The sequence below is a fragment of the Colletotrichum gloeosporioides genome, assembly GCF_011800055.1.
Source record: "Colletotrichum gloeosporioides strain Lc1 chromosome Unknown consensus_34, whole genome shotgun sequence".
Classification (NCBI taxonomy): Eukaryota; Fungi; Ascomycota; class Sordariomycetes; order Glomerellales; family Glomerellaceae; genus Colletotrichum; species Colletotrichum gloeosporioides.
Window position 1 is genome coordinate 66322 of NW_025544679.1, and position 27386 is coordinate 93707.

The window sequence follows — 27386 nt, forward strand, 5'->3', positions numbered from 1 at the left end:
TGTGCACCTCAGAGGTCCTTCCAAGAGAGATGTGAATTTGTCCTTGTCTACACCTTTCATCGGCACGAACCCAAACAACAACAACAACAACAACAACAACAACAATACAGGAGATATACCAGCAACGAGCAACCCTCTTTGTCTTCCAAATCTCCCTCCTCCAGCTCAACCCCCTTTCACCGTCCACCGTACTCTCCCGGCATCTATTCCCAGCAAACCCATACCTCTCCACCAGCCTCCCAAGGCCTGCCTGTCACCGTGGCATGCTGTTCCCTCATGATACCCTCCGCCAGCCCCGCCACGCACGAGTTGCCCCCGTCCGCCCGGAGGTGCATCTCGTGCGACAACGCAGCGTAGCGTTTGCTCTAGCAAAGGGGATGATGCAGAGAAGAGAGAGCGACAGAAAGAGACGGGAAGCGATAGTTTAGGTTGCATTGAAGCACGGGTTACCGAGTTGCTCACTTGAGCATCCAATCTTGACCTACACTCGGGACAGGACGCTTGTACAAAGACGGCCGTTGATAATAGCCAAGTAGGCATATACGGACGAGTCCAAAGACAAACGAAGGCAGACTTTGAGATGCCATGTGCAAAAGTACAAATATAGAAAAGGAGACTAAGTAATCGTCGCAGAATAACTCGGAAGGGAAACAAAAAAGAATATCATGCTCAGTATTGAAAAGATTTCTTCAGATGAGTATCACTACTGACAACTTTTCCTCGTGATGGCCGCAGCTATTAACGTTACAGAAACTACATACCTAATGGCAAGAAAGTGAGAGGCTTCGACACTGCAGTTACTCTCTCTGGCCCAAAGGAGGGGGGGTTCACCAACCAAGCCTGCATGTGATCCACTTGGAATCGCACCATCCAATGGCAGACGACGCAAACCGATGCTGTGTCCCCCTCGGAGTGGGAAGAGCCGCCGTAGATGCAAGTCGCCGCGGAGGGGAATCGATGTCCCAAGTCTCAGTGCTTGGCGACGCCTCCGATGGATGTTAGTGCCAAATCCCGTTATCCACAACTGCAGTGGCCCAGAAGGGAATCGTCCGCGCAACAGTAATTCAACACCACTTTGAACATGAATATATCTTCCATTTCAAGCACGCAGCTTTCCGTATCAACTATTGTGCTCCTGTCTACAATCCATATATGCCACGATGTGATCCCGTAAACCCGCCAACCGTAATCGCAGTGCGGGAAGTGCAACCTTTTGAATGCCGTTCGTAATGCCAAGAAACCAGCAAATTGTTGCTGGTCGCGTTCTTCTCCAAACTCCTTCTGCCCGTCCGAAGCCGGGCTTTGGTGTTTTTTTCTTTAGTAAACCTTCTTCTTCTCGTCGATGGAGAATTGGCCAGGGCCGCTGTTGACGAGCAGAAGGAGACCGCCGACAATAGAGAGGATCTGGAAGAAGTCGTACTTGGCGAAGTCCTTGTGGGGGTGGTGCTCGTGGAGCTAGAAATACATTAGCACGGAAGACGGCGGATGGACAAGTCCGTAACCTACAGTCCAGAAGTTGTTGACGAGGATGTTGAAGATGCTGAGAATCAGAACCAGGAGGGTGGCGCTGAACTTGGCCTTGAATCCAACGACAACCATGACGCAAGCAACAAAGCCAATCAGGGAGGTGATGATGCGCCAGACGGACCAGGAGCCGCTGAAGATGAAGCCAACAAAGAGGAAAATCAACAGGACACGGCCAGCAAGCTGGAAGTACATCTTGCGGTCCTTCTCGTCAAGGGTAGGCAGGCCTGCAAACGCCTTGGTCTTGCGAACCCATGAGTCGGAAAGAACCATGAGCAGGCCACCAATGACGGACAGGTTGCGCAGGAAGAAGTTGAGGTCGAAGATCAGGCCGTATCCGAGAGCCTGGGTGACGACGACGGCCATGAGGCCGGCGACGGCGTAGTCGGAGTACTTGCGGATGATGACGAGAACAGAGCAGGCAGTCATGGCGACAACGTTGGTAATGAGGAACAGATGCGTGATACCGGAAGGGACTGCAATATGTTAGCACGCGATCATCTGTCGGCTGTCGAATTGGGGACGTACTGTGTCGGTAGTCGTGCAGGTAGAGCAGCTGGTCGCTCCACTGGGTCATAATTCTGAGGGCATCCTCAAGGAAGGTGACAACAATCAGGAAGCGGCCGATGGCGGGCAAGTAGCTATTGTGAGACCCTCGTCAGCATGGCTCCAAAAGTCACGAGCTTTTCGGCAAGCTCCCTGCCAAGACCAAGGGTCCAACTCACGGCTTGACGGGCTCGCTGAGAGTGTCCAACATGTCCTCAATCTTGCTCGTCTGCTGGCGGATCATGTCCAGAGGGCTGGATTCCTCGTTGTCCATACTCGAGCCGCCAAAGGACGGGGGGCCACCGGCGCCCAAGCCGTAGGACGGGCCTCTTTGCTGAGCCATCGCGATGAGGAAATGATCGGGAGGGAAGATCGCAAGGGTTGGTGGACGCGGCTGTTGCACAAAAAGGTACAGACAGACCAGCTGTTTCGCTCTCTAATTATCCTGGTCGGGAAGCCGTCGGCAGAGGCGATGGTTGGTCTGGTGGAGGGTGTTGGTGTCGAAACCGAAAAAAATAAAAGAGGGTTAACCGCAGCTGAGGATCCGAGGGCTAGCCTTGACGTTTCGGCGGCTTTGGGTTGGGCGGCAGGTTTGCGACGACGAAAGGAAAAACAGAATTGACGGATTGGCCGTTGGCGTTGATAAAAAGAGACAAGGCCGTGAGCTGTTGGTGTGGTGACCGGAGGAGAAAGCGAAGAACGACTTGGGAGTGTCGAAGAAAGGGAACCGAAAAAGGAGGGCAAGCTGTCCTGAACGCAAAGGTAAGGCAAGGCAAGGAAGGTATGGTAGCGTGGATGACTTCTGGTACAATGTGTCCTTTCGACCTCCCGCGATGGATGCTTGAGGTCCGAGGTCCACTTTTTAGACAGAACACCCAGAACGGGTAGGTCGCTGGGCAGTCACCGGCATGTACCTGCCCAGACGCGAGGTACCTGCCCAACTGCCGCAGCTTCCCGCCCCCGCTGGTGTACCCGCGAGGGGGGAAGTACCGAGCTGGTTGCCCACCTGCCCAAGCTCTCCAAGTCTCAAGGTGCCTTACCACTGGGCTAGGTGTCCACGGGGGTTACGGTTAAGGCACGACTCCGCTAGCAGTGGACTGCTTTCAGCGTTTGAGCCACTGAGCGATGGCCGCTTGCTTGCTTCGGGTGGGCGAGTGGCTCGTGCGCGCTCAGTCCCTGGATTCGGCACGAACGCCTTCCTTTTGTTTTCTCTCGCGCAGCTCTCTCTGCTGTGCTTCCAGCAGCTGTCCCTCCGCGCTTGATTCTTTACGGAAGCTCCAAGCCGGTCTCAAATATCTCTATCTGCGGTCTCCGTTGGTGGACTTTCCCGCTGTCCCATAGTGGTTGCGCGATATGCCGCCTCCAATGATGTCCCGCAGAGAGCATAGGTAGGGCGACTCGACAAGCTTGCTCGCCTCAGTGAATTGACTCAGTCATCCTACCTCAAAGCTTAGGTAGAGCTCCCCTCACCAGGGTGACAGGCAGTCCCTTGCCGCGGGACCAACCCTTCCTCAGCGATTATCTGGCCTCTAGACGGTGCCGTCTCAAGACCGAGCAGGCGGTGCTTCTCAACAATCGTTGTACACGTTGCTGCCTATAGGATATGATCGACTATCAGTGGGCTGTAGTGAGCAAGCGACCGACGGCATCGTGGGCTTCAACGGCTGAGTGGGAGACCTCGGCATCGGGTCGTCGGCGAGTCAGCTAAAAATAGACTGCATCCTCCATGCAACCTCCTGCGTAAGCCAGACTGTCATTTTCTCAGCGAGTACTGCTACGGCAAGCCGTGGTATCAAGGCCATCCTTTTAGCACTGTTGTCAAAATACTTACACTTGAGTCTTGGAGCTGCTGTTGGATGTTACGGTACTCTTCATTCACCGGGCTGCTCCGTGGCATCATCTTAGTTACCGTGACCGATGTGGGGCCGTCCCGGCTGAAATTTCCGGTCTATCCGGCCTCACTTCGCAGCATCGAAGGACACACGAGAAAGTGACTTGTTGCTTGAAGTTTCCTCAGAAAGCCATATGGAAAGAAGGACAACTTGCATATGTAACGCAACCGCCAGAGTGCCGGGAGCCAATAGCCGCGGGGGCCGTTCTTCGAGTACCTTAATGACACTACGAGAAGTGGCATGCAGTGCTCGATGGATGAGAACGACAAGGCATCGTCGAGGATAGCCGACCAAATGTCAAACATGACAATGAATACAAATAGGCCAACGCATTGGCATGACCCTCCACTGCCGCTCATAATTCGATACAGATGCACTTTCCCACTGCAAACAGTTGTGCAATGAGAGCCCGATTTCCGGCTTAAGGGCTTCCAAAAGCCCGAGTCAACCACAACGTATATAATCAAGCACGAAGTGTAGAGTCAGTCACCTCTGCTTTTCAAAATTTATATTAATTGTGAGAAAAGATGTCCGAGCCAGATTGAAGTCAAGAATATGTTTCAACCTTTACTCAGCAGTCAGTCATAATGGTTGCATGCCTCTCTTCCCCCGCTAGGTTTGTCCCTCGCCTGTGTGAACTGACTGATGATCATGATCCCTGCGACTTTAGTGGCAGAAGAAAGTTGCTCCGAATTCTGTGCACGCACCACTGTAAGCGAGCGCCTCTTCTTCATTCACTCTTTTTGGGTTGCTGGAGCCAGCCCAAAAAGAACCGTTGAAACGCGCAGTGTGACACCAGGCAAAAAGGTGGCGAAATGCGCAAAAAGAGTAGTTGCTCCCAGTGAGGATTGAACTCACGACCTTTGCATATCTCCCGTTGGTAACGGAGGTATAAGAGCAATGTGCAAACCAGCTACACCATGGGAGCATGTCTTCCGCCAACCGTATTGCTGTACAAGTACCGCGGGCGGGTCCCACGCCGCTCTGACGTGAGGCTAGTGGGGTCTGGTGACTCCTACAAGGTGCTGGCCGCAAACACTCAATCCTCGAGCCAGAGAAAATAAAAAGTCGAAGTCCGTCAAGAGAGTTGAGAGCTTTTGCTTTGCGGCAATTTTGGCGAGTCCCTGGAAGCACATACAGTTGACGATGGCCTCCGTCCACTCCACATCCGTAAGGCTTCTTGACGACAGAGGAAAAGAAGATGACGGAAAAAATAAAGGGTACGTTTTGCCTTGAATGCACGGGTCTTGGAGTCTTCATGAAAGATGAAAGTTTCCGAACATGTGCACTTGCTTAATTATTTTGTGCAGAAATTCCAGAAGGAGGGGTCAGGTTGCACTTCGCCAGGATCATGCACGTTGATCGAACGTTCAAGTAGAGAGTCCTGATGCTAATGAGGTTGCCCTGGGAGTTCGGCGCGATGGACGTTGTTCATTATTTCTGGCCTTAGCACATCCCTTGAGCCAAATTATTTGTTCGTGAAGATGCACTTGGACATTTTAATGGTAATATTCTTACATTACTATGGAAATCACCAAGATCACTCCAACTAAGTCCGACGCCGTGCGGCCAGAAACTCCTGAGCAAAGAAACCATTTCGCCCACGTCCGCCCTCCCCAACGCCATGCCTCTAATTAAGCCCAATCATTTTCTCGTCTCTGATTACACAGGGCCCAAGGGCAGTACCCAAAGCTCTACAGGCTGTCATTCCCCCTCATACCCTAAGACTGTTCCTTACTTGGCCGATAGTCAGCTTCCTGCCCCGCAAACGAGAACCGCGGCTTGTACGCGGGGAGCGGGGAGTTACCCGGGTCAGCGGACGCCGGAAGCTCGACAGGCGCAGCCTCCAGCGCGGGGGCCGGCGGTGGGGCCGCGGCTTGGTTGTCCGGGGCTTCGACGGCGATGCTCGGCGCTATTGACGAAATGCGGGGGTCGCTGTTGTAGTGTTCGGTCAGTCTCTGCTAACCCCCGATATTTTCCTTCCTTTCTACGTCCATCCTCTCTCTCAGCACCATTGATTCGGATCAGACTCACTAATAGGCCTGCATGGAATGCGGCTGGGGGCTCATCGGGGGGCTGGCGCCGGGGAAGCCGCCGATGGGCGTGGGCTGGTCGCGGTACGTCCCGCTGAGCTCGCTTTAGTGGCTGTTCCGCCACCCCTGCGTCGCGGGGCTCTTGGGCTGCGCGCTGTAGTTGACCTCCGTCACGGGCGGGTGCGAGGCCGCCTCTTCGCCTCCTCCATGGCCCGACTGCGGGGGCTGCTGGTAGGCGCGCTTGAGGCCGCCGCGGCGCCCGCAGAGGTAGACGAGGAGGCCACCGAAGATGAGGAAGGCGGCGCAGCCGATCACGATGCCGGCGATGGCGCCGCCGCTGAGGTGGTGGTGGTCGTTGCGGGAGGCGTCGGACTCGGTTGGGAAGGGCTCGCCGGGGAGGATCTGGGTCGTCAGGGGAAGGGCTGCTTCGAGCTGCTTGTCGAGGGTTTGGGTTGAGTTCTGGGGAGCCCTGATGTTAAATTTGGGATTTCTTGAGGGGCTTGGGTGGGTTGGCGTGGCTTACCTCGTTGATGACGCCGATCATCTTCTCCTTGTAGCATGAGCCTGGGGCGCCGCAGTAGAAGAAGATGGGGTCGGTGTCGTTGACGCGGACTCTGAATCTTGGCATCTGGTTGGAGGTTAGATAAGTGATGAGACTCAGAATGATGGCAATTACATCGTTTGTGATGGCCTTGACGGGTTCAGGGCCGCTGTAGAAACCCTGTCGACCAATGTCGATGTACTCATAAGGCGTACAAGGGAAACCGAACTCCGAGCGGATGACTGAGTGTCCATCGGGGTAGAAGATCCATTCTGGTGCGTATTAATTGCTGTTCCTCGCAGTATAAGTGAGGTCTCACAACTGACCTATCGTGTCACCAACGTTGGCTGTCACTTTCGATGGTGAGAATGAGTATCCGGACTTTCACAAGTTAGCCAGAGCTGCGCAAGATCATGTTAGACACACTGTACATACAGCACCAACAGCGACAGTGTGAGTCTCGGCCGCCCCCGTGGCTTTCACTGTCGCGGCTCTTGTCCGAGTCGTCGTGATCGTACTGTAAAACGGCGTCGGTGTAATCGGGTCCGTTGACATCGTCGACTGGGCCCCTGCCAGCACCGCGAAGGCAGCGATGCTCAAGATACGTGACGATACCATGGCGAGCAACAACACAAATCGACTTGCTTCTTTGCGGATGTCGTACGAAACGAGTTGCTACGAGCGGAACCCGGCGAAGAGCTGGAAGGGACGGGAGAGGCGCTGGAAGAACACTGGGCGGGCATGGAGGAATACTTATTCGCTGCTGGCGATGTCGCAGTTGGCGCATGTCCCGGGCATAGCGACGAGGGCTGGGACCCGACCCCCGACATGGAGTGCGGGAGGGCTGTGACCGCCTGGGCGATGCCATGCAGCTGACGCTCTTCGACCATGTGGTGTTCCCCCTCCGTATGCAAGAAGAGCAGTTGGGTCAAGGGGAGAATTCAACTGGATCCCCTCCTTGGCAGGTCGGCTGGCAGAAAGAAAGTTCATGAAACTATGCAGGAATGTCCATCACAGGCGAGAGTGGCGTTCTGGCGAAGTCTTTGTTTGGAGGGCCATACACGAGTTCAGTCTCATGTTGAACGTAGGGAACTAGATGCCAGGATCACGCTGACGAAATCCTGGCAATGACAAAGAGTGCTGGATGTTGTACACTCACTCTGAAGTTATATTGATGATTGGAGTCAATGGCATCTTGCGAATGTCAGCCGTTGATTCTTAGACTGCCTCGTTTTAACCGGGCACTGGGACGCTGAATCGCCAGAAATCGCTCCGGGCAGCCAGAGGTGGCAAGAGTTCAAAATGTTTATCGGTATCGATAGACCTCATCAGTATGCCGGATGACAGAACAGTTCGCGGAGTAGGATGTAACCGTCCTTGGCAGAAACTTGAAGGATCTAGAGATTGGACGACAAGCCCCTTCAGCTTGTCATCTTTCGAAAGCTTGGCATATTTGAGAGTTAACCGCAACAGGGCTGAATCACTTTCAGGGATACAAACGAAGTTTCCCCAAGGCAGCCAAGTTTCTGTCGGTAGGATGTTTTGATGAACAGTGCTCTGCGACTCGCTTATGCTTGAAGAAGCTCTTTCCAAGTGATGATCGCCGTCCTGAGATTAGACCTTGCGGCTATCCCTAATTCGTGGTCGTTGTCCGGCCGCGACGCGGCTCTCAGATTCTCGATGGACCCTGAAGTCGTTGACTAGGTTTAGCCAACCGGACAGTCTTGAGTACTATCAGTGCAGCCAGAGAGAGGCAAGATAGTAGCAAAAAAAAACATTTATCATGATCATGTAAATTGAAGTCAGCGTCAAGAAGAGACGTGTATCATATGGCGGACCCAGAGATGCCTTGATATTCAGTACATGGAACCACCCCCAACGGCCAGAGGCAGGCGGACAACAGGGCAAACATTGGGGAAAGGTCTGACGTTCCGCTGAGGGTTCGGACAATACAGACGCTAGAGCATTGTCAATCGTCTTGGTGTCGCACTAGCGCCGAGGAATGGGCAATGTTTGGCGGGGACCCCTCAGGGCTGAGAATGAGACAATATTTAGACATGCGAATAGTCCCTCTCCCTTGGAACAGACAACCTTTCCTTCAGTCGTCTGGACTTGCGCAGTGTCCCCAGGTCGGCTGAGCTGGGCCCAGCTGGGCGGTGCCGGAACTCGGCACTGGGGGTGCAGTAACCCACATCAACGAACGGTCGTGAACTTTGTTTGAGATTGCTGACTGCATTCGTCTGTCACCGTCTGCTTCTGACAGAAGCCGCTTGAAGACAACAGGAGAGATATTGGAACGGTGGGCAGTTTGGAGATGCGAGAGACGTTTGATTCACCAGGGCGCAACAACTCTACGAGGCGTCAAGTCTGAAGGGAAGCAACTCAGACCGAGATCGCCGCCATCTACGTGTAAGTCTTGGAGAGAGCCCTGGTCGGAGGGTCGCCAGGTATGCGCCGGACTTCGCCTGCCATCGGCCTTTGAAGCATGGCGAACGTGGGTTGCATGAGGCGAAGAGCCAAAGGATTCGGCTTTGCCCCTGGTGGTCCGGGATTGGGGCTGCATTTTGCACGGACCAAGCTCATGGTGCAGTGGCTTGACGGGATTCCGATATTGTAGAGGCATTCAATGTTTTCAAAGAGAGCAGATACTTGGTTGCCCAATTATGAAACGAACTAGAATGAATGCAGCGTAAATCGAAGAAAACAACAAGCCAGAGCACGACGAGCGCAGCCCCCACACGGAGCCCCTGAGAAATGGCTCACCCAAGCGAGACTCTTGCCTTCGCATATCTGAGGAATAGTCTCCCAGACCACTAGAAACATAGGCATCCCGAGTAGAAGCTTTCATGAGTAAGATGTCGCAGAAATCACCTGGAGCAATTAATACTGGTTGCAATCGTCGACTGTTCATTTGACGACCTAGAGTCGTCATCCCCCGAAGTCAATGAGGAGGTTAGATGACTGCTATTGATGGTTGCTATGCAGGATAAGTATTGTGTCAAAAGGGAGTCTGTTATCGTCCAGGGCCTTCTCATTAAAGGTCTCAGAGTTCTAGATAACGAAAGTTAAAGGAGAAGCCCATCACGAGACAATTCGTGGTGTTGTTTCCTCTTCATGATGACTAATTTGAGGCTAACCAAAAGCGTGCTTGGCGTGGAAGGAAGCACCTTGGGCGGGCCCAGAGGTTCGGACTGATCCACTCTCCGCAAAGCTTCCAGCCAATCAGATGTCAGTTTCAGAACTCGACCTCTCAGGGAAAAAAGTTCCAGCCTCGCGCCGGTGGTCAAGACGCCTGCGCCTTCGCCTCATCCGGGAGTCTTCAACTCCATCGTCAATCACCTCTTCCAGCTTTGACTGTCCATCATCTAATAGCATCCTTGTTACGCTACGCGACGTCGCAAACATGAACGGCGACGGCTACTCTCGCGGTAAGTACCATTGGCGACCGACGCGTCCGACTGCTTTGTTCTCCTGTTCCTAACATCAGCCTCTTTTGAAGACGGACGAGGAAAGGGATCTCGCGACTACCCGGTAAGAGCTGCACCATCTCCTTCCTGGTTGACACTGCCTAATGACATGACTGCAGAGAGATCGTGGAGATCGTGATGATCGACGTGGTGGTGACAGAGACAGACATCGCGACCGAAGACGCTCCCGTTCGCCCTACGACCGAAGCTCCAGACGTCGCGACGACGAGGACAGCTACGCTACTAGCCGCAGCCACCGCGAGCGCGAGCGCGAGGACCGATACTCTGGACGCGATAGACGTGGCGATAGGGAGTGGGATCGCGACCGCGGCTCTTCGCGACGCGATGCCAGGAGAGACGACGATGACCACCGACGCAGAGACCGCGACCCCTATGACGACCGACGCCGAGGCGGACGAGGCGACAGACAGCAACAACAGCAACATGATGACGGTGGTATGGGCCGCCGCGGCGATCGCCAACGCAGCGCGACACCACCCCCCAAGAAGCGGGAACCGACGCCTGACCTGACCAACGTCACGTCGGTCCTGGAGCGCAAGCGACGTTTGACTCAGTGGGACATCAAACCCCCCGGTTATGAGAATGTCACTGCTGAACAAGCCAAGCTGTCAGGCATGTTCCCACTCCCCGGTGCTCCTCGCCAGCAGCCCATGGACCCTAGCAAGCTCCAGGCCATCATGAACCAGCCAGGTGGTCAGGTCAACAGTGCAGCGCTCAAGCCAAGCAACTCGCGTCAGGCGAAGCGACTTCTCATCAACAATCTCCCCCCTTCTGCGACGGAGGACAGCATTGTCGGCTTCTTCAACCTGCAGCTTAACGGCCTGAACGTGATTGAGAGCACGGATCCCTGCACTAGTTGCCAGCTTTCCCAGGATCACTCCTTCGCAGTCGTTGAGTTCAGAAACGCTTCAGAGGCCACAGTGGCATTAGCTTTGGATGGGATTACGATGGAAGCTGACGATGCCACGAATGGCGCCGCTGGTAGCAACGGCCTGGTCATTCGTCGCCCCAAGGACTACATCGTTCCGGCTGTCGTCGACGACGTGCCGTACGAGCCGGGTGTCGTTTCAAACATTGTGATCGATACGCCGAACAAGATCAGCATCGCGAACATGCCTCCTTACCTTTCGGACGAGCAGGTCACAGAGCTGTTGGTCAGCTTTGGCGAGCTGAAGGCGTTTATTCTTGTCAGAGACAAGAGCACGGAAGAGTCTCGCGGTATCGCTTTTTGCGAATACGTCGAGCCCTCTGCGACGGACGTGGCGATCCAAGGACTTAATGGCATGGATCTTGGGGACAAGAAGCTGAGGGTCCAGAAGGCGAGCGTTGGAGTCACTCAGGTTGCGGGAGTCGAGATGGGCGTGGCTGCCATGTCCATGCTTGCTGGAACAACCTCAACAGACTCTGAAGAAACACGCGTCCTGCAGCTGCTCAACATGGTCACTCCGGAAGAGCTGATGGACAACGACGACTACGAAGGTAAGAAGCACGAACGCGGTTGGTTCCACAAGCACTAACTTTGCATAGAAATCAAGGAAGACGTCGAGGAGGAATGCGCCAAGTTTGGCAAGGTCCTTGACGTCAAGATTCCTAGACCCGTGGGAGGCAGCAGACAATCTGCTGGCGTTGGCAAGATTTTCGTCAGGTTCGAATCAAAAGAGGCGGCCAAGAAGGCATTGCAGGCGCTTGCAGGACGCAAGTTTGCGGATCGAACTGTTGTCACGACCTACTTCCCCGAGGTAAGCTGCCCTTGACCGCACTTGTTCATGAATATGGCTAACAGTGATCGTCTCCAGGAAAACTTCGAGGTTGGTGCTTGGTAATTGCTGTCATGTTGGACACTATGGAGCAAGGGGGAGTCAATACTGGGGATGGTACATCCGGACGAAGAAAATTTCAGGCTGTTCATTTTTCGACTGCCTTGTAACCAACCAAACTGCTGTATCATATTTTCGCGGCACACGGTCGCACGGTCGAGCAGGGCATGGGGCATTCAATAAGTTGCAAAAGTTGCGAGTAGGCTTTTCCAAGTAATGCTTTGGGGAAACCGTTCATGGGAAGTCTGAAATCGTGGAGTGCCCCGTTCAGGAGATATTCAGACACGCCTTCAAGCTTTGCGACTCTAATGGCCAGAGGACGTCACCGGGAAGCGCACGAAGAACGCGTATCAACACAGGAGTTAGGGAGAATGATTTGAACCACGGTCAATTTGCTATCTGCTATCCTTAATACAATCCAACCGTGCATACTGCCGCATTACCAGACTGGGACGCGCCACTTGACGCGTCTGCTATTGAACTGAGAATGTCGACGGAAGTGACTGTCTTTATAACCATGTTAGCTTGACGTTTAGGGCAAGTTTTCAAACATGACGGCGAGGTTGGGGTGAAGATTCAGAAGTCCAGTTCATTCATCAAGCCCGAAGGCTTTAAAATAAGAGGTACCAGAAAAAGTAAAATAAAGGTGAGGATCATCATTTCATGGAAAGGGTGAATGGTGTTGAAGTGACAGTAGAAGATTCTTACCTGAGGAAGCTCGAAGCAATACGACGTCGCGGACTGCAGCCTGCTGCAGATGCTGTTGGTTCATCCAAGAGATGAAGTTGGAGTGGCGGAAAGAAAAATCTCAAGCTCTTTGAGCTTGAGGTAAGCAAACTGGAGCACGGGCCATGTCGAGCCTGCACATATCCACATCGGACCCCACCATAGCGGGGCCTTCAGCCGAAAATTTTCCCAGGCCGAGCAGCTGGCATCAAGCAGGAGCGACCTGACCGACAGAAGGAACAGCTGCCCTAATTAAGCGACAATTTCCCGGCCGCACAATCCACCATCCACCACCCGCCCCGTACGGCAGTGCTCAACCTCCAAGATCTGGATCGCGAACTTTTTTCCCTTTGCTCAAATCCGACCAGCGACCGACCGACCGACTGACCCCTTAACCAGCCGCCAAACAACCACCTCACCAAACCGTCAAGATGGGCCGTCTTCACTCCAAGGGAAAGGGTATCTCCTCCTCCGCGATCCCCTACTCGCGCAACCCCCCCTCGTGGCTCAAGACCACCCCCGAGCAGGTCGTCGACCAGATCTGCAAGCTGGCCAAGAAGGGTGCCACCCCCTCCCAGATCGGTGTCATTCTCCGTGACTCCCACGGCGTTGCCCAGGTCCGCGTCGTTACCGGTATGTTTTTGGTTCCCTTCGAAAAGACCGAGGAAACCTTTGCTGACTTTGACATCTCAGGTAACCGCATTCTGCGTATCCTCAAGTCCAACGGTACGACCCCATACGAGTGAACAACCCAAAGCGGCGATGCGAACATGTTTTCTCGAAAACACGCACGACATCAATTCGTCCGCGAGCGAGACGTGGAATGGAGCACACACACTCCGCCAAATCCCGTCTTCGTCTCTTTTACCGCATAATTGTGCGCCTCTGTATGGTCTAGGCTGACAGAGAGATGATGAACAGGCCTTGCCCCCGATATCCCTGAGGACCTGTACATGCTCATCAAGAAGGTACGTTGCTCCCCATCTCCAACCCAAGGCTGGACAGGCTTGGGAAGAATTCGCTATGGAGTGTCTGGAGGAAACGGGTTAATTAACTTGTCTCGCGAACCACAGGCCGTTGCCGTCCGCAAGCACCTCGAGCGCAACCGCAAGGACAAGGACTCCAAGTTCCGCCTGATTCTCATCGAGTCCCGTATCCACCGTCTCGCCCGCTACTACAAGACCGTCGGTGTCCTCCCCCCCACCTGGAGATACGAGTCCGCCACCGCCTCCACCATTGTCGCCTAAGCGTAGACTGTCGTCTGACATCAGTCGTCGTCGTCTTGCGTATTTGAGGGGAAGAACAAAAATGGATTGGAAGGTCGTGTTCCTCCTGTTCGTATGATGCGAACATGAGACAATGAACCAAAAAGCGCCGCCGCGAATGTACGTGTGCGTGTGCAGTGTTTGGGGGTGGAATCTGGTCATGGAGTTGGGGGGTAATTGCATTTAGAGCTCCGATGCACAAACAGCTCTCTGGACTTAGGCCCGTCGGTTTACATGGCGTCAGCCGAGGATGAATGAAAAACAGAAAAGTTTTACACCCCCCACCATCCACAACTGTCAACTTGAGAAAGAGTAGACACAAAACAAACATGAGACGGTTGATCAGCGTCAAACGTGTTTGAATGACATGCCCGGGCTTGCTCTGATGATTTAAATCAAAAGTTTCCTGATGAGAACGTGTGGTATTATTAAAGGGCTGTCCATGAATCTAAAGCGGCATCAAGCCTGAAGAATTCGACCCGTAGAAAAACTTCTTTTGTACCTCCTGAACGCCTGGCTAGTCCTTTAAAGCCACTGATATATCGGTGGCCGATCGTCGGATGTATGCTATGCCTCGCATGCGAGCAAAGTCTCTCGCATTTTATGTGCCCAATATCATATGGTGTGTTCCGCCCCACGTGTAGGGAAAACGCATTCAACTCGACTCAGGCTCGCCGCGCTCGCGGGACTTTTGGATGAGGAACTCGCCCAAGACCTTGAGAGGGTTCGCGGGCCTAACGCACGAAAACGTGTCAGCATCTAGAACCGTAATCCCATTAGGGAGCGGGCAAACTTACTGGTCTCTGCCAATCTTCTTCATTCCCTCGAGTAACGCCGCCGTGACGGTGGAGTTGATGTACATTCGGGCGCTGTCACCGTGAGGCGTGGCCGCGTTCGGGAGGTTGAGCGAGTTCGTGTCGGGGTGGACGGAGCCTGCGCGTGAGCTCGCATCGCCGTTGTTGAGGTTGCGGCTGGGGGTTCCGGTGCGCGGAGGCGCTGCGGGAGCCGGGCTCGGGGCGGCTTGGGGGACAGGCGCCGGGGACTGTGTTGCAGAGTGGTTAGCGCGAGTGAACAGGGAAGGAGCAGTTGATGGTGTCATACGGAAGCGACGTCGGGGGCGTCGGCCATGGGAGCGTCCACCGTGGAGGCGGCGTCTGGGTTCGCGCTGGGGTCGGCTGCCGGAGGCATCGTGGGTTCTGTGGTCGAAGGAGGAGCAGGAGGAGCAGCGAGGGCGGCGGGCGCGGGTGGTTGAGGGGTTGGTTCCGTCGGTGGTGGGTTTGACATTGCGGAGGAAAGAAGGAAGATGCAGCGGGAGACGATACGAGAGGTTGTCGGCTATTTGGTCTGGGTGGATTGGCAGAGGATTAAGCGGGAGATGCTTAAGCGGGACATGCGCTGGGTTGCTGAGCGAATGCGACGGGTCCTGGGGATTCTAGATGCGCGAGGAAGATGGAGAGCTTTGTGGAGGGGAGGTTGGGGTATGCGCCGAGGCAAGAGCAAGCTTTGGATCGCTGCAGGTACTCTGAAATATGGGACGGTGAACCCAATTGACGCAATTCGAAGTTGATTCCAAGGTTTTTGCTTCAATTGACTACGGCGAGAGCATCGAGATCTTGGACCCAGGCTAGGCTATGATGCAGTGGATTACAGCAAGATTCGACAGTTCCTGCCCGGGGGTCATTTACGCGGGGTCACCTGACGTCGCGTTGGAAATCGCACTTTACCCCCTGCGGCTGCCTGTTTCCCAGCGCGTCTCATTCTTTCTTCCCCGCGAACGCCACGTCGTGAATGACATAACTTGGCCAATCTACCCCACGAACCCTACGTTTCTTTGGTGTTGCGTGCTGTCTGACAATGTTGAACCTGTCTACGCCGCATGATGGATGCGTTCGTACAGCGGCTGCCGCGGCCCCGACCACAGCCGCCGTCGAGGTCGCCCACACGACCGTCGCCACTGGGTGAACGCCCCGCCAAGAAGGTTAAGATCGAGATTGCGGATAGCGATGATGATGACGACGAAGACGAGGCTGACACCTCTGGAATCACCGTCGACAATGCCTCTGACGCTGAAGACGAGAAGGATCGCCACGTGCGCCAGACTGCGATTGAAAGTGCGCTGCCGCCGGTGCAGGTGGACAAGGAGGCAATTAAGGAGTACGAGTTGATGAGGAGCTCTCAGGTCAGCGTGCCTGACGAGGAAGAAAATGATGCTGGGCCGGAGAGAAAGTGGGTGAGGGGAAAGAGCTCCATCTATGTGGACGCCTTTAACCTTGCGTTGGATACCGTCTTGGCTGACGAGGCGCACTTGTTTGACGCGAAGGAAGCTCATGTCTTCGAGCAATGGAAGCAGCTCGACTATGAAGCGCAGTATCTGTGGGTGCTGCTTAGTTCGACGATGTTTGGGAGGTACTGACAGTGAGCGCAGCTATGTCCGTTTGTTCCTGCGGAAGACGTCTGCGTGGCATCGTCAAGACCGGCTGGGATATTACAGTGATATATCGGACCCAGAGACAGCCGTCGAGAGTCTCCAGGAGGTCAGAGACTTGCCAGAAGTCGATGTTTCACCAGACAGCAACCCGGTCGAGGGTGTCGATCTTGAAGAGTTCAGTCTCAACGACACCTTCACTTTTGCGGATGCGTCCGAGGAGCACATCACCACCATTGAGGAGGCCGCATCGCTGCTAAGTCTAGATGAGCTCAAAGACCTGGCGAAGGAGGCCAGATTTCAAGGGCGCAACAAAGCAGATCTGATCAAGGCGCTGTGCCGCACCGGTTACCAGCAGACGGGCCTCTTCGCACACGGGCTTCAGAGGTCTGCTAGTGGAGAGTCGCCAAACGCCAGAGGTCCCCTGGGAGATGGACGGGATACCCCGCCACACCTCAGCAGGCAGGACTCGAACCAGACGGGGCACTTTTTGGAAAAGATCAGAGCCATCACTGGTCCTTGTATTAGGCTTTCGCCCCTGACTTACAAGCTTTTCGAGAGGGTCCACCTTGTTTTCTATCGGTCGGCAGAGTGGACAGAGAAGTCTTTAACAGCAATCATCCTCGCCAGCATCGCCAGGCGGAACTACCCCGAGTACATTGTCTGCCGAAGTACCAACATTTTTGCCTCCCGTAGGCACGTGCTCGAATTCGAGGCGGCGATCCGCGTGGAGGCTGACGTGGACTCCGTTCTGGAGTTCAATGGACCACCTGGAGAGGCAGGGTTTCGTAAGATTGTCGACATCTTCGAGCGTGTGTATCCGCGTTGGAAGATGCTCCTAAGCGAAGAGCAAGAGAAGGAGGCGCGAGTCTATGAAGAGGGTGAAGGCGCATACCTGAGAAGGTTTACCCCCGTCCACTCTTACACTCGCATCGTTCACAAAGCTGCCTATGTGTTTGGAAAGCTGAAGGATCATGAACGCGAGCACTCCCTTCTTACTGAGCTTTTAGGTCAGCATCTATTTCATCCGGCGAGACGAGGCAGCTGGTACCAGCGGAAGGCTCTTCTGGAGGAACACTACATGCATGCCCTCGACGGCAATCCAGTCTCAGCAGACCCGGACATACAGAAAAAGCACTGGAAGCGCATCGCTGCCGCGACTTGCGAAGCAGGCCTCCAAGATAATGACTGCCATCTAATATACCACTACGACTTACAGAAGCGCCTAATCAAGCTTGAGAAGCAGCTGCGCATACCACGCCGACTTCAACACGACTTCGGCCATGTTCGTCTTCAGAAACCCGTCGAGCACACGGTGGAAGGAATACAAATCAAAAAGGAAGACGTCCAGGGCAGGAATGGCCGGCAAGCCAGCACCAAAACGATCTGGGTTGACGAGCTGGAAGAAGGCGGCGAGTGCAGCGTCGAGGAAATGTGCCTCAGCTCGTACCGCAGCCAGGGTTACAAAGGCTTCCACGCTGAGGGTGGCATCGTCCGCACCCTCTTCGCGTACCTGTTTTACGATATTCTGTTCTTGTATATACCAAACGTCTTCCAGACGGCGTACCAGACGTGTCCGCTGGACCTGCATACTGACTCCTTCTACCCGACCCGCGCCTCCGAGATCAACCACCGGCTGGTGGACATTGCAAACGGCGGGGCAGAGCGCATCATCCGCGAGGTCGACGACCGGGAGCGTGAGAGGCGGACATGCGTCATTGGGCTCAACTGGGACTACGACGTCGAGGACCTCGTAGAGCTGGTGGGCTGTTTCGACGGCGGCGCGCTGGCGGCTTTGTGCAAGGTCATGGCGCAGGAGTACCGTCAGCGCGGCGGGGGCTTGCCCGATCTGATACTCTGGCGGACGGAGCCGGAGCCGGAGGTTATGTTTGCGGAGGTCAAGAGTGCGAACGACCGGCTGAGCGATACCCAGCGGCTGTGGATTCACGTTCTCACCGGGGCTGGGGTGAAGGTCGTTCTCTGCAATGCTGTGGCCAAAGAGGTCAGGGTGGTGGACTGAATCGTATAATTACAAGTATATGGAAAGGCATATCTCGGCACATCGAGAGCCATTACAGCTCTTTTCAACACGAAGAACGGGTTCTTTACGTGCAAAAGACCATGGCCCTTTGCGACAAGGGCAATGTCAATGTCACGGCCCCTGACGATGCCAGAAGGCTAGAGGAGTACCGGACCGAAGCATCTCCAGGTACTCTCGGTGAAGACGGTGTCGTCTCCGGTCTATATGCCAGGCACGTAGACGGCAGGGGAATTCCCTCAACATACTCATCACCATTTGCTCAAGCTGCAAAACTTATTCTCGCCAAGAGGGTTGGAACCCCCTCACCGAACACGCTCACCCAGCAGTATGGAAGAGATGTGGAGGATAATAAGGCTCAAGCTGATCCCAGACCAACACCTGGTACCACGTCACCAAACAAAAGGCCTGCGTGTCGTGTTTTGAAGCCAAAGAAGCGCAGTCAAGACCGCGCTTGTTGCTGTTAAGAAGAGTATCATGTTCAGCCAGCTTCAGGACAAGTGCCTGATCGTAGTTTGGACAAGCGCGCTGCCATTCCATCTGCCTCAGAGCCCAAATATGTGCCGTCTACGAACAACTCGGCTCCCTACAGACGCTCTACACAGCGGAGGGGGTGTGCCGTCAGCATCTTATCGCACGATAGGGGCGTCTCCTCAACACTTCAGGACCAGGCTATCTAGTCGCTTGTCAGGATCTTGCATCGCATTCTTAAGCGCGATCCTTCACAAAGTCGCAGTTCGAACGGACGGAAAGGATTCAGGCACAGTGAACGGGGAGCTCGCAATGGTTATTGGTCCCTTGGCATAGAGGATTCAGCCATATCGCGATGCCCACGTCGCCGGTGTGGCCCGCCTCACGTTCCAACGGCAGGATCTCCCCAACACACCGTCTGCGTTGGACCAACACGAGCAGAATTTTGCCCTGCCACAGCTGGTAGCCTGTTGACGAGAAAAGTGTGGCTGCATGCCACCATGCTTAGCCATAGCAAACTTGGGAAAAGAAATTTATCTCGAACCAGAGACGATGCGCGAAGGCTGGCGAATGGGATTGAAGGGCGGGCGCAGGGGAACAGACGCGAAGGATTGCGAAGCCCTTGACGAACGAATGGCGGGTGCTGGTAGTCAAGTTGGGCAGCGCTTATCGACAAGCGTAGGATCTGGGTCCCTCGGCTAGAGGAAGAGAAAAGAAAAGATACTGTAAAGAGTCGGCAGATGGCAGGCGGCTCTGATGAATGACTGGGGGAAAACGTCTTGGGAAGCCTGAGTCCAATGCTCGTCATCTGTTTCCAAATTCCAAGACAAAGTTGACGCGGGAGCAGGCGGGAGGGTCTCTCGAGACCCGGCCGGCGGCCCAACCTCGCACAGACAGGCGCGCGCTGTTGAGTCCGGAGGACGGAGCCTGGAGCTGCGGTGTATCGGAGCCAGGCAGACAAGATGGCCGGGGGTAGTATTTTTTTTCCTTCCCTGGGGGCCAGATTTGTGTTGCATGGGGAGGGAATTCTCCGAGTCGTCGACGGCCAACGGGTGCTTTCGTATAGGCTTGCTCGGCCGGGTCCAATGGCTGGTGTGCATCACATGGCGCGCGCTCTCGTACTCGCCATTACCTGGCCGGGTGGCTGGTGGACTTGATCGAGGGCCGTTTTGGATGGAGAGCGCTTCAAGCAAGAGAAAAGATAGGCTCAAATTGAACGACGAAGCATCGAGGTCGAGACGCAGAGCGGTGCCGCGCGCGGAGTGAAGCAGGAAAATGAAGGTCGGGATGGAGCAGAGGTTTGAAAATAGAGCAGGCGTTAAAGTTGAACTCGAGATATGTTGATGTTGGAAAATGTAAACAAACGGAGATGATGGATAAATGGTGAAAAGCCCGGCGGAGTTGGTGAGGAAGGTGAAGCCCATGATCATCAGCACCTTCCAGAGTCATCGCCATCACACCAGACCCCAAAAGCGCAGTCACGGCCCCCAGCGCTTTCCTCCCATCAATCCCACCTTCTTCCAACAATCCCATCACAGCAGGCAGCTTACCCCTCCCCATCCTTTCCACGATCCGCGTGGCTTCCATCTTGGCTCTTCTCCATTTCCCTGCATCCTGCCATCTTTTCCCTTGGCCAGGTTCCATTCTTTGTTCAGCTGTGTCCATTTGCGCCTACGGATCCTGTGACGCGGCATCTCCTTCTCGGCTTCTCATTTTCTCGTCTTCTCATTTTCTCGTCTTGCGGCCCCACAACGATCACGAGTCTGACGACACCGTGACCTGACGGCACCACCAGAATTTTCTCTCTCTGCTTCCTCTTTGCCCAAACGCATCATCGCCATTCACCTCATTCCGGTCATCGAGATATCCGGACCAAGGCCTCGCCTGTGCGTTTGCCCTGCCACCGCTAGCCTCGGAACCCCCTTCGACCAACGGGAATCCGACACCGCCTTGCCACTCATCACCGTCGGGGCCGGCTCTCGACACATCTTCCCGGTAGAAGAAGCCATCTGCAAGATCTGGTGGTCGACATTGGGATTTGACAAGTGGAGGTGAGAAGAAAGCGCAGCGCCGGACAGCGGCCAATGAAAAGGATCCAGCGCTAAGAATAGGAATAGCCAGCACTCGCCCGCGGAACGCAGCCCGAACGTGTGCCCCCGGTCCCTGACAACCCCACCGTCTCCCGCTGCCTCTCACTGGCTACAGCGTGCTGTTTCTAGCGCCCTCCAAGCAGGTTCCCCTCCGGGCCCAGTTAGCCCGCATTCACTTAGTGAGCCCCAGCGACGGGCAGGCCGCGCTGCACAACACCTCACCTCAGCCTCTCAAGGGCCCAATCACGGCTCTCGTTCCAGCTTCAAGCCAGCATCGAGGCCACTCTCTCCACGCCGGCCAGCATCCTCGCTCACGGTCACTGGCCAATTGCTCTCACCTTGGTACGAAGACACTCGCAGGTGCCGGTTACCTGTCCCGGGCAGCCAATCCGCCATCACGACGCCCATCGTCATCAACCCGAGCCTTGGAACACTAGCTTCTCAAATACGTTGGGCTGATACCCGACGCCGACTACCTACGTTAGACCAAGTCCGGCATCGACTCTTGTCCTCCACACGACACACAAGACAACATCACACATCCCGGGCGAGAGGCCACGAGGCATCCACGATCGCGCGACGGGACAAACGGTGATCCCAGCAGCCATCGCAGCGCCATCCTCCGCCAACCGCTTCGCTCCAAGCCAAGCTCTTCCCATTGGCCGTCTCCTCTTCCGAAGAGCACCAACAACACCAACACCACCAACAACCTCTGTTCAGGCGACCTGAAAGAAAGGCGCATCCCATCACAGTACACTGCAGCAGCCAACAGGCCTTCGGACTCGTCCAACACGCACCAAGCACAGCACAGCGCAGCACATCACACCTCTGGCACCACAGATCACAGATTACATTCACACACATACATACTCTCTCTTGCATCCATCACAGCCCCGCGAAGAAGAACCGCCAACCACTGCGTCGTCGTCACAACCCCCCAAATTTGCCCGCTTTCTTCTGCCCTGCAACGAGCCGATTCGTCCCAAAGGGGCCGTTTGAGAAACCAAACCCACCCAGTGGAAGTCACTGGCAGAGGCAAATTAGCCTCAGCAAACCCGCCAAACCCCTGCCCGTCTGCCCTGTCAGGCCCCGTCTCTCTAGCCAGTCGCCGTCGCGCTGTCTCCTGCAGCACGCTCAGCACGCACTAAGGCAGGGAACACCACACACCACACGCGCCCGCGCAGCGAATCGAGTCGTCGCTTGCTCACGCCCGTCAGCCAATCCCATCCCTTCCGTCCGCCGTCCCCTTGCCGCTTTTACGGCATCCCGGCCGCCGCTCCTTTGGACGCTCCTCTCGACGAGTCGACTCCCGTCCATGCTCGACGAGCATCCCCACCACCACACGTTCACCTCCTGGCCGTGTCTCCAGACTCCCACTCCCATCGACGCTCCCGCCGCGCGCCACGCCTCGATTCTCGTTGGACCATTCGTCTTGCTGTCACCAACGCATCACGACTCCTCTTCACCTCACAGCATCCTCCACGCGCTACGCCTGCTCTGCTCCTGCACGCTCTCTAAACGACCACCCCTCCTCCCGCGGGATCCCATCACCACACGCCCCGGCGCACCCCTCCCTCCGCCCCTCTCATCGTCCTGCCTACCAACCAAGCACGACGCACTGCCAGACTGTCGTCTGCCTGCTGCTGCTCCTGCTGCTCCCGCCCGTGTCCAGACGCTTGCGCGGCGAATAGCACCGCCTTGTCATTTCCCACCCGTTCACCCCCCCAGCAACCCCAGACCAGACTTCCGGGAGCACATCAGCTTCCTCGACTGCCTTGCCGCCGCCGTCAGAGCTTAACCTCGCCCTGCACCTCTCTCATCCCTACCCGCTCACCACTTACACTACAACCACCCAAGCGCCCTCTCATCTCTCCGAGATAATATAACGTCCTCCCACCCTCACAACTGCCGACCTTTCCTCTCTTTTCCTCTCCCACAGGCGACTTGTCTCTGCAGCTTGTAGGCAGCTTGACTTCCTTCCTCACCAAGTCAGAGTCATTCACTTGACTGGACATCCTCCCCCCGCCCTTCACTCGCTACCACCTCACTCTCAAGTCACCATGCCTGGCAACAAACCCAAGTTGGCCCAGCTGGCTACGCCTGTCACCAGCACCTTCCCCTCCGAGACCATCTTCTCGGCCTCGACTCCTCTCTCCGCTAGGCCCATGTCTTGCAAAGAGCTACCCATCAAGACGCCTATTAGCCCGCCCACCGCCTATACGGACTTCCTCAAGGTCATGTCTCTCAACTCGCCCGCCGCCTTCAAGCCGTCAACCTCGGGCGAGACCACACCCGAATCCACTGCCGAGTCTGCCCCGTCGACCGCCACCAGCGAGGAGACGGATGTCTCGTGCAAGTGCGAGAACGAGCACAAGAGCCCGGCCACGGCTCCCGCCATCCCTCCTAGCCCCTTCACCCAACTGCCAATGTCAGCGCCTGCTACCGGCGCAAACTGCTTCCCGAGCCTCAAGATCCCGCCCTCGCCAGCAGTATCCTACCTGGACTCCCCCATCAGCGCCAGCACTGTGCGCTCCCCTTTCAGTGCCAGATCCGTCCACTCGGTATTCGACTGGGACGCAGCCCTCAAGGCCAAGAGGTTAAACGACGCCAAGAAGCCTTCGAGGACGAGCGTGAAGCACATCCGCGAGGTCGTCACGCGGACAGTGACGTACACGCCGAGGATGAACCCAGCGCCAAAGGGCAAGAGGAGGAAGGTGGAATGATTTCTCGGGCCACAGACAAACAACCTCGTCACCAACACGTCCCTGCCGTTTCCTTTGTTTAATACAACTCTCAACACTACCATTCATCAACCCACGACAAGCTCAGCGCTACGACACAACCATAAAAAAGGAAATGCGATGAAGCAGGCTCTTCCCACGCAGGGACTCAAACCACACGGCATGACTTTACGGAACCACACCGGCGCACACCATCAGCGCATACCAAACGAAAGGAAGGGCGGAATCTATCCATGACTTGGGCGGGAACATCTTGTGCGACAAGGAGGAAGCGATTTTGTTTCCCCATCATTTTTTATTCATGTTTCAAACCAAATCTACACTGGGACAAACCGGAGTTCTTTGGCGTCATCCACACGATGCTCATGTTCGATACCAGGAACCATAGGAGGCGGGGTGGAAAGGGCTGGAATATGCCCTTGTCTTTGTATTTTGGTAGGCGGGGGGAAGAGAGACACAGAGGGGCGGGCGGAGGAGGCTCAATTGAGAGTTGGAGACTTTTGTCCAAGTACGCAGCACGCCCCAGGTAGCCCTAATCAGCATACTGTGTATATCCATCACGTTTCTTGACCGCCGCGTGCGTGTTGATTGTTTACCGTTCCACGGCCAGCTTGTTCGTGCAGCGCGGCCGTGGATGCGGCCCTGCGTTGCCCCCGTGTTGTTGTGGGGCCCTGGAACCCCCGGCCGCGATGGTGACCCGGCCCAGAGGCGGTGGACATGGCGATGGGCAGATTTTCAGGATACAAGAGGCATGCTCCAAAAATAATCACAAGTGTAGTTGTTGTTGGTTCCTTGCAAACATGGAGTTGATCTCAAGTGACCTGGAAGAAAGAAGCTCTGACCACCAACAGACAGCACCAACATCGGGCAAACGCGAAGGACCAACACGGGCGGTAGGAAGCAAACAATGAGGACCAACAGGTTGGTAGTCGGGAGGAGCAAGTTTTCTGGTTGAATGCGTCGGCACCAACAGACAATATTTCAAGAGAGGTGGCTTGGACCAACACACAATTGAAATTGTTTGGGCATTGTTATAGGTTGGGGAGGTCAGAAATCAGAATCGTGTAGTTTGGTGTGTTAGTGGTGACCAAGCGGGGAGGGGAACCATTCCGCGCACTCCCGCATTTTGTGTCTCATTTTGGATGGGCATGTAATCGGAATTCCAGGTGTTTTAAATGGAAGGGGATGTGTTCGTTAGCAGGGAAAGCACACGAGGCGATGGGTAGGTAAGTAGTTTAGAGTGTGATGGTGGTCGATCTTTGGGGAAATGGATGGGTGATGTTGGTGTGCCGTTGGAGTTGCTGCGAGGCTTCACCATGGGCTGTAACCGTAACCTGCTACACCTGCGACTACCTCCTGTGGTTTCAGTGTAGTGTAGTGCTGTCCACATTACTAGGTAGGTTGCTGCGAAACAGACATGATGACCAAGAGAGTGTAGGTAGACCAGAGTCGTCGGCAAACGCTCATGTTGGGGGCCCTTTCCATCGCATTCGCTGCGCTGATGTACGTATGTGTGTGAGCTTTGATTGGCCGGGAGCTGGAGCATGGGGATGCGCCCACGCCCTTCCTCCGTCTTTGGCCACCCTTCCTCTTGCGAATGGGAAGAATGTCTTGCAGCTGTTCGCGGTTGAGATTGAGAGCGCTGAGCCACTCGTTTCCCTCACCACCATCCTCTGCTAAAAGCGCCCACTCATGTACACATGGAAGCTGGTGTAAGTGAAGTAAGCAGTAGTTCGCCGTCCACGACAGAGGGAAAAGTACCAAGCATGCAAAACCACACAGAAAAGACTTTACATCGCTGCAGACTCAGAGCAGAGTGCGCGAAAGGCCTTAAAGCAGCCACGCAAAAGAAAAGTCCAGACTCATCAACCTGCCCTGCCCTGCCCTGCGCAAGGACCCGGTATCCCGGACACTGCCTTTAAGCGCCGACGTTTTTTCCTCACTCCTCCAGTTCGGTGGTGCCCGGCGCGCTGATTGGCCACCTCCCACGGGCAGGGGTGGCTTAGTGTTCTTCTGTGTTGCGCTCCCGCAGGTAGCGGGCCCGGTGACTGGACGGGGACGCGGGAGGGAACCGGGGGGGTTTACCGTGCCAGAGGGGCAGGAGGGGACGTGATTGGATGGGCGGGGGAAGTGGTTAAGCGCCGGCGAGTTCGTGTGTTGTACTTCTACTTTTTTGCTTTGGTGGGGTTGGTTGGGGTTTTTTGCACTTTGGACGCTGGAGGAATTGGATAGTTGTGCTTTTGGTCGGTTTTGCAGAATTCGCGGCGGTTTGCGATTAGGCGGTGATGGGCTTTGTGGCTAGCTCGTAGCGAAGAGGTCGCAAAGGACATCTTCGAGGCTTTCGGTACATGGATGAGGGGATATCAAGCGGGGATCATGCCGGAACGATTCCAGACGAACATCAGGCTGGGAGATGTCTGGTTGATCAAAACCACCTATCCATCATCTCATCTAGCGGTGTAGAAGACCACAAAACCACCATACAACCCTATTTCCTCATATCAGACGGCCGCTACGAGTGTACCGTACATTAGCATCGCTGTCTAAGACGCACGCACGTCTACCCGGAACCACTACGAATGCGACGGGCTCGCCCTCCCCATGTCTCTCTCGAATTCCCGCTTTCACGCCAGAGCCCAATCCTGTCTGCTCTGACTGGCTGTATGCAGCAAGCGTCGCGAGCGCGGTTCTCGCATATGAAGAGAAATAACAAATAAACAGAATGCAAGTCGACTTGCCAAATTCGCCCATCTCGGCCGTGGTCGTGACACGAGCGAAGCGTTTCCCTCCAGCGCCTCCTCCAACCACATCCACGCATCTCACCAGTCCCCCGCCCCGCGTGGTTGGTCTCCCCCTCCCCTTGTAAACCCTCACCATAAATCTCCGACCTAAAACCACGAAGCCGCTCCGTTCGGTGTGTTTCGAATCGACAGAGGACCAGGAACACAATCTGATACCAGATTTAGAAACAACGGTTGCCGCTGAAACCTCGCATCCAAAGGGGAAATGAGAGAAGCTGGAAGCCCTGCTTTTTCCCCCTTTCCCCCCTGGACGGCAGGCATGGTGTTTGAAACAGCGGCTGATCAATTTGCTTGGCTGGCTGCGCTGGCTGGTGATTGGCTGTCTCGGCTGTCTCGAGAGATGTGGTGACATTGGTTCGGTGACGAGAGACAGCTGAGGTGCAGCGTCACAGGCCAGGCCCAGGGTGAAGACGGCCCCACGCGTTTCAGAGTCTTCTTTCGGTCCTTCGACGTGCCTTCCATGGGTGTTTTAAGGTGCTGCGTGTGATGATGTGATATGACCTTCCCGGAGATCAGCGGCTGTCTATTTTTGGAGGTGTTCGTGTTCGTTGCTGTGATGTGCGTTGGGAGCTTGGTTACATGAAGCTCGCGGTCGCACGTTGAGGGTCAGCGGCTGCGTAGTTTGTTCGCAATATTGCCGTTCCCGCACTCGAGGCGGCGGATCTTGAGCGCAATCTCCGAGCTGTGTGGTGCCAATTCAAACGAGCTTGCGATCCAGCGTTCTTTCCCCAAAGCACCAGAGAGTATATCCTAGCCCTAATAGTGTATTCAAGGTGCTAGTCAGTCCATAAGGAAAAGATCTCATGCCAATGGTAAGAGCTATTGGTGGTGTTGAGATGCGAATTTCGTACCGTATCTCGAGGCAGAGTTTAGGGTTGGCTGTGTGGCTGTGCTTGGACGAGATGTTGAACACATGGATAAGGATCATGTATAGATGCTAGCCCCTGTGAGAGAACACCATGTTAGCGTCTGGTAACATATATTACGA

General features: G+C 55.2%; 7 protein-coding genes across 7 annotated transcripts; 4 read left to right on the forward strand and 3 right to left on the reverse strand.

Annotated features, from left to right (window-relative positions):
- Nucleotides 1-1317: 1317 nt before the first annotated feature.
- On the reverse strand, nt 1318-2413 carry GCG54_00004258 (Surfeit locus protein 4-like; the record flags this gene model as incomplete). The annotated part of the gene is made up of 4 exons (XM_045404311.1): nt 1318-1455; nt 1507-2000; nt 2053-2165; nt 2250-2413. 4 exons carry the CDS (start codon nt 2411-2413, stop codon nt 1318-1320), a joined length of 909 nt encoding a protein of 302 aa, XP_045265785.1.
- A 3270-nt stretch (nt 2414-5683) lies between these two features.
- Nucleotides 5684-7154, reverse strand: GCG54_00004259 (uncharacterized protein; the record flags this gene model as incomplete). The annotated part of the gene is made up of 6 exons (XM_045404312.1): nt 5684-5897; nt 5997-6098; nt 6120-6454; nt 6519-6808; nt 6863-6917; nt 6972-7154. 6 exons carry the CDS (start codon nt 7152-7154, stop codon nt 5684-5686), a joined length of 1179 nt encoding a protein of 392 aa, XP_045265786.1.
- A 2785-nt stretch (nt 7155-9939) lies between these two features.
- GCG54_00004260 (Splicing factor U2AF 50 kDa subunit) lies at nt 9940-11847 on the forward strand (the record flags this gene model as incomplete). The annotated part of the gene is made up of 5 exons (XM_045404313.1): nt 9940-9964; nt 10024-10067; nt 10123-11503; nt 11552-11763; nt 11821-11847. The coding sequence occupies 5 exons, from the start codon at nt 9940-9942 to the stop codon at nt 11845-11847; spliced, it is 1689 nt and encodes a 562-aa protein (XP_045265787.1).
- A 1151-nt stretch (nt 11848-12998) lies between these two features.
- On the forward strand, nt 12999-13814 carry GCG54_00004261 (40S ribosomal protein S13; the record flags this gene model as incomplete). Its single annotated transcript, XM_045404314.1, has 3 exons — nt 12999-13293; nt 13489-13535; nt 13641-13814. The coding sequence occupies 3 exons, from the start codon at nt 12999-13001 to the stop codon at nt 13812-13814; spliced, it is 516 nt and encodes a 171-aa protein (XP_045265788.1).
- A 673-nt stretch (nt 13815-14487) lies between these two features.
- On the reverse strand, nt 14488-15116 carry GCG54_00004262 (COMPASS component SDC1; the record flags this gene model as incomplete). Its single annotated transcript, XM_045404315.1, has 3 exons — nt 14488-14566; nt 14630-14874; nt 14934-15116. 3 exons carry the CDS (start codon nt 15114-15116, stop codon nt 14488-14490), a joined length of 507 nt encoding a protein of 168 aa, XP_045265789.1.
- A 592-nt stretch (nt 15117-15708) lies between these two features.
- On the forward strand, nt 15709-18277 carry GCG54_00004263 (Fanconi-associated nuclease 1-like; the record flags this gene model as incomplete). Its single annotated transcript, XM_045404316.1, has 2 exons — nt 15709-16205; nt 16258-18277. The coding sequence occupies 2 exons, from the start codon at nt 15709-15711 to the stop codon at nt 18275-18277; spliced, it is 2517 nt and encodes an 838-aa protein (XP_045265790.1).
- Nucleotides 18278-22916: 4639 nt separating this feature from the next.
- On the forward strand, nt 22917-23579 carry GCG54_00004264 (uncharacterized protein; the record flags this gene model as incomplete). Its single annotated transcript, XM_045404317.1, has 1 exon — nt 22917-23579. One exon carries the CDS (start codon nt 22917-22919, stop codon nt 23577-23579), a length of 663 nt encoding a protein of 220 aa, XP_045265791.1.
- Between the last annotated feature and the right edge of the window lie 3807 nt (nt 23580-27386).